Genomic DNA, 11,296 nt, shown 5'->3' with positions numbered 1-11,296 from the left:
GCAATGGTTTCCTTAGTATTGATGTTAATAAAGAAGGTAAGAATTAAAAAAGAAGACAATTCGATAGTAAGAGGGGGAAGAAATGGAGAAAATATTGAGTGGATTTGTTATAGAGGAAGGCACAACTCTGTGGACATTAAGTCACAATAGCATGAAGAAGGATGAGATCCTTGCTCAGGTGTAGAGGCTGTAATTTTTGGAATCCACTTTGTTAACAGTCTAACTTGATTCCTTCCATATTTATTTCCTGTTATTTCAGAGCTTTCAGTCTTTTTAGTTACAGGCTTTCTGAATCATTGCCTTGGGTAACTCTATGGAATATTATAGAACTTTGGTCACTAAACATAAACTACAAAAGAGTCTTTATCTTTGGCTTTATCCCATCCCTTACAAATACATATATCTAACTTCCCCCATCCCCAAACTATAGAAACTGGATAGACCCTGTTTGGATTATTGGAAAGTCAGAGAAGCAGCATCAGTTTTCCATGATGTTTAGTATCTTTCCCTATGAAGATAAAAACAGAATGTGTTTAATTAAGAAGGAAAGAAACAAGCACTTATTAACTGCCTACAATGTGCCAAGTACTAAACCCTTCACAAATGTTATCTCATTTGATGTTCACAACAACCCAGGGAGGTAGGTACTATTATTATCCCCAATTTATACCTAAGGAAACTGAGGCTGACAGGAGTTAAAGGATTTTTCCCCTGGGCCACAGAACTAATTTGAGGCCAAATTTGAACTCAGATCCTCTTGACTTGGATATAGTACCCTATCCCCTCTAGCTGTTTTTTTTAAAAATATATTTTATTTTATCATTTCCAAGCATTATTCGTTAAAGACATAGATCATTTTCTTTTCCTCCACCCCACCCCCCATAGCCGATGCGTAAATCCACTGGGTATTACATGTTTTCTTGATTTGAACCCATTGCTTTGTTGATAATATTTGCATTAGAGTGTTCATTTAGAGTCTCTCCTCTGTCATGTCCCCTCAACCTCTGTATTCAGGCAGTTGCTTTTCCTCGGTGTTTCCACTCCCATAGTTTATCCTTTGCTTATGAATGGTGTTTTTTTCTCCTAGATCCCTGCAAATTGTTCAGGGACATTACACCACCATTTATGGAGAAGTCCATTACGTTCGATTATACCACAGTGTATTAGTCTCTGTGTACAATGTTTTCCTGGTTCTGCTCCTCTCGCTATGCATCACTTCTTGGAGGTTGTTCCAGTCTCCATGGAATTCCTCCACTTTATTATTCCTTTGAGCACAATAGTATTCCATCACCAACATATACCACAGTTTGCTCAGCCATTCCCCAATTGATGGGCATCCCCTCGTTTTCCAATTTTTGGCCACCACAAAGAGCGCAGCTATGAATATTCTTGTACAAGTCTTTTTGTCCATTATCTCTTTGGGGTACAGACCCAGCAGTGCTATGGCTGGATCAAAGGGCAGACATTCTTTTGTCGCCTTTTGGGCATAGTTCCAAATTGCCCTCCAGAATGGTTGGATCAGTTCATAGCTCCACCAGCAATGCATTAATGCCCCTACTTTGCCACATCCCCTCCAGCATTCATTACTTTCCTTTGCTGTCATGTTAGCCAATCTGCTAGGTGTGAGGTGATACCTCAGAGTTGTTTTGATTTGCATCTCTCTGATTATAAGAGATTTAGAACACTTCTTCATGTGCTTGTTAATAGTTTTGATTTCTTTATCTGAGAACTGCCTATCCATGTCCCTTGCCCATTTATCTGTTTTTTTTTTAAACCCATATCTTCTGACTTAGAATTGATACTAGATATTGGTTCCAAGGCAGAAGAGAACCAAGGGGTAGGCAGTTGGGGTAAAGTAACTTGCCCAGGGTCATATAGCTGGGAAGTGTTTAAGGCCATATTTAAAAGGAGAACCTCTTATCCTTAGACCTTACTTTCTATGCACTGAGCCACCCAACTGCACCCCCACCTCTCCAAGTTGGTTCTTAATCTTTAACAAGCTGATTTATTGATAAAATGGCATTTCCTGTAAGTTTAGGTTGATTTGATGGAACTAATGTTGTCTGTAAATATAGTATATTATGAACCTTTAGATGTAATGTGATTTTAAAAAATCGTGCCAGGAATTAGGAGACAAAAGTTCTAATCTTGGTTGTTGTTCAGCTCACTATGGGAACTCAGTCCAACTCTGTTATCTCTGAGCCTGTTTCCTCTGTAAAAATGGGGGTAGAGTTTCATTCTTCAATACACTCTGATTCCCTGTCTTTGTCTTTCATAATATTCTAGAAATACTATTTTAATTTAATAGAACTTAAATATTACTCATGAAGGGTCCTCCCACCCCCTTGCAGTGCTGATGCTTTGACTTCAGGATTATGGTTCTGAATTCCCTGTTTGGGTTCCTAAGGCAGGCAGGGACGGTTCAGGTTGAAGTTATTCTTAAAGTGCAGTATGCAAATTAAATGGAGGAAGGTGACTTTTTGTCCCACATAATTGTGTTTTCAAGAAGGAACAGTTAGAATTCTACATTAACTAAAATGCTATTAGATTGGGAGGAAAACCCATAAAAAGCAATGCAATGTTTCAATTACAAAGTACTCTTAAGCACAAGCTGTACAGAAGAAGCAATTATCCCTAGTAAAATTGTCAGTATTCAGAATTCAGAAAATTCTTTCTATTATTGCCCATGTTTAAAAAGGTTTTTGGTGTTTCCACAATTCTATGGAAAGAGCTGAAAGGTTCACTTTTTAATTTGTATTTGCCTGAAGCATAGCGTACATTATTATCCATTATAATCCATCACAGATGCCTGGAAAAATTAGCATCCTCACAGAGTCCTAGAGAAGATGGAGTGGCCTTTTTTTTGACTCTTTTAACATATTTCTTGACAATTTAATGGCAAGAAGAGAATTCTGGGACATTACTTATCAATTCTGGTTTCCCTTCAAAATATAAATTTATAAATCTGCACCAAATCAATATGGCTTCACTCATGGGAATAGCTTCATGGATTGACTGCCACGAATAGGTTTAGCAATGAACAGATAAGATTTAGATCAAAAGGAAGTGTAAGCTAAACCAAAAGCAAGAACACAGACACTACCGAATGTTGTATGGGGTACTAGAGATACAAAGACAAAAATGAAACAGTCCCTCCCTGTCCTCAAGGAGCTTATATTCTCTGCTTTGACTGCACAGTGTGTCCAAGGAATCTTTGTTGAAAACTATGATCCTACAATAGAAGACTCCTACAGAAAGCAAGTTGAGGTTGATTGCCAACAGCGTGTGCCTGGAATCCTCGATCCAGCAGGAACAGAGCAATTTACAGCAACGAGAGATCTGTATATGAAGAATGGCCAAGGGTTTGCACTAGTCTATTCTATTACAGCTCAGTCCACGCTTAGTGACTTACAGGACTCGAGGGAACAGATTTCACGGGTTAAAGATACCGAAGATGTGCCCATGATTTTGGCTGGCAATAAATGTGACCTGGAAGATGAACGAGTAGTTGGCAAAGAACAGGGTCAGCATTTAGCAAGACAGTGGTGTAACTGTGCCTTTTTAGAGTCTTCTGCAAAGTCAAAGATCAATGCTAATGAGATATTTTATGACCTGGTCAGACAAATAAATAGAAAAACACCAGTGGAAAAGAAACCGAAAAAGAAATCGGGCTGCTGCTTTGGACCCCACCATGCAACAGCTCTGAGCCAGATTACAGGAATGAAGAACTGTTGCCTCATTGGAAAGTGCCAGCATTCCAGACTTCAAAAAACCATTAATTAATTAACAACATACTTGAAGAGGCTTCTCCTGTTTCATATATTATGTGAAGAATCTAGATCTTATAATGGTTTGCACAAGTTCCCTGGAGAAAAATTGCTCTGTGTATATCTCTTGGAAAATTAAGACAATAGTATTTCTCCTTTGCAATAGCAGCTATAGCAGATGTGAAAATAAATATACTTGACTCTAATGCGATTATACAAAAGAGCATGGATGCATTTCAAATGTTAGGTATTGCTACTCTACTTAAAGGATTTCATATTGACCTTTTTATCATAATTCCTCCCCATCAAGCACTAAAAAGTTGAACCATTATACTTTATATCTATAATGATATAGATATAGAATATGAAATTTTCCCCACAAACTCACTGCAGCAAATAACTTTTTTGAGTCATTGGCTTCATCTTATATTTAAAAGTTATGGAATATCATTCTGCCATTATATTCTAATTAAAATTGTGCATAATGCTTTGGAAAAAAAACGGGTCTTTTATAGGAAAAAAACTGGGATAACTGATTTCTATGGCTTTCAAAGCTAAAATATATAATATACTAAGCCAACTCTAATATTGCTCCTTGTGTTTTACTGTCACAGATTAAATGACAGCTTTTATGGATGATTAAATTTTAGTACATTTTCAAAAAAAAAGTATTTACTTTGTGCCAAGCACTGTGCTAAGTACAGCCGATACAAAACAAAACAAAACAAAACAAAAACAGTCCGTGCCCTTGAGGAGCTAACCTTAAATATTTTTATTAAGAATATTTTATTCTTCTCCCAATTCCATGTCAAAACAAGTTTTAACATTCAGTTTCAACATTTTTTTGAGTTCCAAATTCTCTCCCTCCTTCCCTCGCTCCCTGGGATGGCAAGCAATCCGAGAGAAATTCTTCATGTGCAGTTATGTAAAACATTTTCCCATTTGTGGAAGAAAACTGACACCTCATCCCCCACCCCCTCCACCATCCAAATGAAGACAGGAAGTGAAATGCAGCATACTTTGGTCTGCACCCAGCCTCCATCGGTTCTTTCTCTGGAGGCATATGGCCCACTTTTTGCAGAGAGTAAGATAAGGGCTACTTGGTTCTGCCAGCGCTAGGAGGGGGAGGTGTGAGCAGGATGTAGGATGGCGGAAGCTGGATAATCTCTCCTCTCTCCAGGAGGGCTTTATCTGCCAACCCCATCTCAAATACTTCTAGTCTGGAGGTACCATGTGGCTTCTGAATGAAAGCAGCTTCCTGGATGGTTCTCAAGGGGAGGGTAGCCCTTAGCTTAGCCTCCTCCCACCAAACACTGGCTACAAAGAAGGCTATCCCAAGAGCAGGCAAATGCCTGTATCGAAGAAAACAGCAAACAGAAACCAGATAAATTATTCAGGTTAAAGTATGCCAAAGAATACACTCGATAAGACGAACACTTCAGTTGGAAGTGACATGAAGTCTCTTCCCTGGAGAAAGAACGCTTTTACCTGGGATGTTCTGCTCTCAGCAGTCTCTAGGGCTGCAAGCTCTGGAAGTCAAGGGACATGAGAGGGTGGTGGAGTGGGGAATGGCAGCTTCCCTCCGGTCCAAGGCTCTCAGGACTCTAATTTCACTTTTCAAAATTCTGTTCCTTTTCTTCCTCCTAACTCATCCCTTGAAGTCCTCTTTCCAAGTATATCTTTGATCTCCAAGTAAATCTCTTCCTCACTCACACAATGCCATGTCTCAGTGGTCTTTCAGCAAATCAAGCACATTTCTTTAAACATGATGCAGCAGCACAGCATATTCAGGATACCAACGCTTGAAAGGGTAGAGGTAAACACACATACATAAATGTGTACATATTTTAAATATACGTATTTTAGATCTGATAGTGACATTTCCCTTTCCTTCTTAGTTTGTTTCATTATTTTTTCCAAATAATAAATCAATCAATAAGCAGTATCATTAGTGGAAAGAACCCTGGCACAGGAATTGGAGGAACTGGGTTCAAATTTCACCTCTCTACCTGTGCTGCCTTAGGTAAGTCACTTATCTTTTCTGGGTTTCAATTTTGCCATCTATGAAATGAGGCAATTTGAGAAGATGCCCTTTGAGGTCTCACCCCACCCTAGATCATAGGTCCGATGATGTATCAGGCATTGTACTAGTTACACATATTGGGCAGTGGTGGCCAGAGAAGGGAGTTTTGGTTCAGGCAGGCAAAGGGACTGAGCGTGGAGCCAGAGGAAGTAGATTGTCATACTTTTTCTGGTAGCAATGGTAATAGTAATTTGATTATTGTTCCCTGAGCTAGCGGTGGACAGGGTGAGACTTAGGGGAGTGATGTACATAGGTGGCAGTTGTTGGATATATGACAATATGTTCATATTGACCAGGCTCTCATGTCCTGGTGGATGGCTGGTTTGGATGGACCATGGTGATGTGTGTGTGTGTGAGTGTGTGTGTGTGTGAGTGTGTGTCTGCCTGTACATCTACGTGGGCTTGGGAGACAGAAATGGAGAGAGGCAGGAATACAGAAAGAGAGAGACAGAGATAGAGGAATTTAATGAGAACTATGAGGCATGCATGCTCACAGTCTATTGAAGATATTTTTAGCTTAATAATACACATAGAAACCCAACATCAGCTGAGAGCTGTTGGCACATAGACTATGAAGGGAAATTTCGACTTGAATACAAAACTATAGATTATAAAAAATGAGTTGTAAGTAATGAAAAAAATTATAACAATAAAATGGAAATTCTAAGACATACTTATATCTGGAATGGAAGTAAAACTCAATACCTGTCCTAAGTTCAGCAGGGTTTGTCGTGTGAGCCATCACCTGAGAAGGATGCAAGAAGCAGCTAGTGCTCCTTTGGCCATCAGAAAGAAAAAGGAAAGAACAGAACCAAACTTCTGCTTTCTTCCCTCAACTAGAAGGTGAGATTGAGCCAAAGTAAATCTGGTACACGTGTGTCGCAAGTCTCATTTACTTCTGCTTAAGCCTTACTACATACCCTTCATCATGAATTCAGGTCTGTTCAGCTTTACCTTCTTGAGAGACAGGGACAAGAGTGGACCTTGTATAATACCAACTCCATTAACCTAGAAGAGCAAAGGAGGTTTCTCCTTCACCAAGGTGTGGGGTCTATGTCGAAATGCGGGTGTCCTGCCTCGTTCATAATGTTATGACATCCTATCAGTCTGTGACCTAATTGGGTCCAGTTGTTTTTTAGGTCTGTTTTCCTGGCCAGAGCTAAGTTACAGGGCAGAGGGTCTGATTATTTGGTTTCATAGTAGTATTTATATTTATCTTTGAAATATCAAAGTGTATTTTGGTATGTTAGTTCTCATATTTTAAATGATATTTCTCTTTTTAATCTATTTTTATTGGCTCAGTTAATAATATGTAGAATTGATGTTGCATTTTGTGGCTTTCCTTCATGTGTTGCTAATTGAATGAAGCTATTTATTATTTTGATTAATTTTGTTGTTAATTCTCTTGGATTTTCTAATTTAAAAGTCCCATCTTCCTAAAGGAAAGCTATTTTAGTCAAATTTCCTCAATATTTATGACTTTATGTTTCTAGTCTAATTGCTATAGTTAGTCTCTTTAGAAGTAGGACAAATAAAAATAGTGATAACTCCTCCCTCCACCGTATTCTTGGTGGGAAAGTTTCAAATATTCATGGATTAAAAACAATGCTAGATCTTGGTATCAGGTGAACACTTTTTTCCCATGTTAGGGAAATATTGTCTCACGTCACTACTTTTTGGAATTGTTAGCATGAATGGATATTGTATTTTCTTTTCTAAAATGCATTTTATTTAATTAAACATTTCTCAATTACATATAAAATTTTTACAATTACTTAAAAAAATTGAGTTCCAAATTCTCTCCTTCTGTCCTGCCTTTCCCCCTTTCCTTAGGAAGGCAAACAAATTGATATCTATTATACACGTGGAAACATGCAAAACACATTTTCATATTAACCAGATTGCAAAAGAAAACACAAACAGAATAGGACAATAAAATTAAAGAGAATAAGAAAAAGTATTATTCAATATTCATTAAGAGTCATCAGTTTCCTCTCTGGAGATAGATTGCATTTTTCATCATGTGCTTCTTGGAATTATATTGGATTGTTGTCATGATCAAAGTAACTAAGTCTTTCGCAGTTGATTATATCCTTATGAAATTACTGCTATCGTGTACAATGTTCTTCTGCTCACTTCACTTTGCATTATTTCATATAACTCTTCCTGGGTTTTTCTTAAATCATCCTTCTCATCATTTCTTGGAGCATAATAGTATTCCATCACAATTATATACAACTACTTATTTAGCCATTTCTTCATTGATGGGCATTCATTATTTTTGTACACATTTTCTCTTTGGGATACAGGTTAATAGTGATGTTGCTGGGTTAAAGAGTATACACGGTTTTATAGTTGTTTGGGAATGGTTCCAAATTGTTCTCTAGAATGATTGGGCCAAATCACAACTCTACCAACAATGCATTCATGTCCTAATTTTTCCATACCCCCTTCAGCTTTTGTCATTTTCCTTTTCTCATGTTAACCAATCTGATAGATAAGAAGAATTAGCTCATAATTATTTTAATTGGCATTTTTATGGTCAGTAGAGGGTTAGACATTGTTATATGTGAGTATTGATAAGCTTTGCCTTCTTTTTCTGAAAACTGCCTGCTAATATCCTTTGACTGTTTATCAACTGGAGAGATGGCTCTTGTTTTTGTAAGTTTGACTCGGTTCTTTATATGTTTGAGAAATAACATTTTTATCAGAGAAACTTCTTATAAAATTTCCCCCTCAGGTTTTCTGTTTTCCTTCTGTTTTGACTGCATTAGTTTCATTTGCACAAAAGCCTTTTAATTTCATGTAATTGAAATATTCTTTTTATGCTGTGATGCTCTCTATCTCTTGTTTGGCCACAAGGTCTTTCCTTATCCATAGATATGGCCGGTATACTTTTCCATACTCTGTTAATTTACTTAGGATATCTTTTATGTCAACCATTTGTCCATTTTGGTATTATCTTGGTATTTGTTGTGAGATATTGATTTATATCTCATCTCATAAGGTGTTTCTGTCAAATTGGTTTCCAGTTTTCCAGAAATTTTGGTTAAAGTTTGCATTCTTATCCCCAAATCCTGGATCTTTGTGTTCATCAGACTCTTAATTATTATGCTCATTTACTGCTGTGTATTGCGTATGTAATCTATTCCAGTGACCCACCATTCTATTTCCTTCCTCCTTCCCTCTCTCCCTCCCTCCCTTACATCTTAGAATCAATACTGTGTATTGGTTCCAAGGCAAGAAGAATAGTAAGGGCTAGGCAGTCCAAGATGACACAGCTGGGAAGTATCTGAGGTCAGATTTGAATCTAGCACCTCTCATCCTTGAACCTGGCTCATAATCCACTGAGACACCTACCTAACCTGCCCCTCCCACATCATTCTATTTATTTTTAAACCCTTACCTTCAGTCTTGGAGTCAATACTGTATATTGGCTCCAAGGCAGAAGAGTGGTAAGGGCTAGGCAATGGGGGTCAAGGGACTTGCCCAGGGTCACACAGCTGGGAAGTGTCTGAGGCCAGATTTGAACCTAGAACCTCCCGTCTCTAGGACTGGCTCTCAATCCACTGAGCTACCCAGCTGCCCCCTATCATTCTATTTCTTAGCCAGTATCAAATTCTTTTGATGATCACTGCTTTGTAATGTTTGAATTCTGGAATCGCTAGGCAAACTTCCTTCACATTTTTAAATTGATTCCTGTATATTCTTAATCTTTTGTTCTTCAAGATAAATTTTGTTAGTCTTTTTTTCCAATTCTATAAAATAGTTCTTGGGTAGTTTGGTTGTCCTGGCACAAAATAAGTAAATGAATTTAGGCAGATTTATAATTTTTATTATATTAGCTCAGTCTACTCATAAACAATGAGTATTTCTTCAATAATTTAGAACTATTTTTATTTCTGTGAAATGTGTTTTGCGATTGTGTTCATATAATTCCTGTGTTTGTCTTGGAAGCGAGACTCTCATGTATTTAATATTGCCTTTTAGTTGTTTTACATCGAATTTCTCTTTTGATCTCTTCCTGCAGGGTTTTGTTGGTGGTATATAGAAATGCTGATGATTTGTGGTTTATTTTATATCCTGCAACTTTGCTGAAGCTTTTGAGTATTTTACCTGGCTTATAAAATTGATTCTCTAAGCTTCTTTCTAAATATACCACATTATCTGAAAAGAGCAATAGTTTTCATTCCTCATTGATTATTTTTGTTCCTTTAATTTTTTCTTGTAACAATTGAGGCAGTACTTGAGAGGCAGTATTTTTTTTTCCTTTTCCTCCTGCATAAAACCCTTACCTTCTGCCTTAGAATTTGTGTTGTGTATTTGTTCCAAAGCAGAAGAGCAATAAGGGCTAGGCAATGGGGGTTAAGTGACTTGCCTAGAGTCATACAGCTAGAAAGTGTGTGAGGTCAAATTTGAACTCAGGACCTCAATTGCTAAGCCTGGTTCTTAATCCACTTGAGTCAAATGCCCCTGGCAGTGTTTCTTAATTTTAAAATAATTTGTTAAGTGACCAGTCAAGACATCCTAATTATGGTCAAAGAATTGTCCAACAACCCCAGAAACTCCTGCCCCAGATTCCTATATGCAATTTGGGAGCTCATTATTCACCTCCTCCCTTGAACTTCTGAAGACATCTCTAATTGGCAAATAGCTAATTAGGAGGCAGTCCTTCAAATTCTCAAGTCCTTCCCCTCACCAACAGGTAGAAAGGTGATGGTTTATCATGCATACCAGAAAAGAATTACTGTAAAACCTTACTGTTAGCCCGATTCTGTGAAAGATTCCTAAGGACAAGAAAATGCAAAAATCTGTAGATTGGAGGTGCCTAAGGTTCACAGGAACTGATCTGGCCTTTCTACTCTAGACCCCTGATCTGAGGATTCATGTAGTATATGGAAAAATAAATTCTCATGTTGCTATAGCTAGCATTTCTAGAACAACGTGGAATACGAGTGGTGATAAGGAACATCCTTGCTTCACTCATGATTTTATTGAGAAGGCTTCAATTTTATCCTTATTCTAGATAATGCTTGCTTATCATTTTAGGAAGTGTTTCATTGATTCCGGTGTGTTTTTTTAAACTATGAAAGGGTTTTGCATTTTCTCAAATCCTTTTTCTTTAGCTATTGATAGAATAACTATATGGTTGTTGCTTTTGCTGTTGATGTGGCTAATTTTATTGATAGTTTTCATAATATTGAACCAACCCAACATTCTTGGTATATATTCCACCTGGCTATAGAGTGTGTGATCTTTAGAATATATTTATCTGTTTTCCTTGCTAGTATTTTATTTGAAAAAATTTGCATTGATATTCATTAAAGAAATTAGGCCATAGTTTTCTTCCCCCTCTTTTTTCTTTCTACCTTGTTTATCATTTTTTTTTGGTCATAAAATGAATTTGTTAGGACTCTTTTACCTATTTTTTCTTTTTTTCCTTTCT

General features: G+C 37.3%; 1 protein-coding gene across 1 annotated transcript; it reads left to right on the top strand.

Moving 5' to 3' along the window:
* Positions 1 to 2,981: 2,981 nt before the first annotated feature.
* LOC100017499 (ras-related protein Rap-1A-like) lies at positions 2,982 to 3,783 on the top strand. Its single transcript, XM_056803833.1, has one exon. The coding sequence runs from the start codon at positions 3,142 to 3,144 to the stop codon at positions 3,781 to 3,783; it is 642 nt and encodes a 213-aa protein (XP_056659811.1). The 5' UTR covers positions 2,982 to 3,141.
* The last annotated feature ends 7,513 nt before the right edge of the window (positions 3,784 to 11,296 follow it).

This window comes from Monodelphis domestica, chromosome 6 (genome assembly GCF_027887165.1).
Source record: "Monodelphis domestica isolate mMonDom1 chromosome 6, mMonDom1.pri, whole genome shotgun sequence".
NCBI lineage: Eukaryota > Metazoa > Chordata > Mammalia > Didelphimorphia > Didelphidae > Monodelphis > Monodelphis domestica.
The sequence above is the reverse complement of the archived record's forward strand: the minus strand, read 5'-3'. Positions and strand labels throughout refer to the sequence as shown.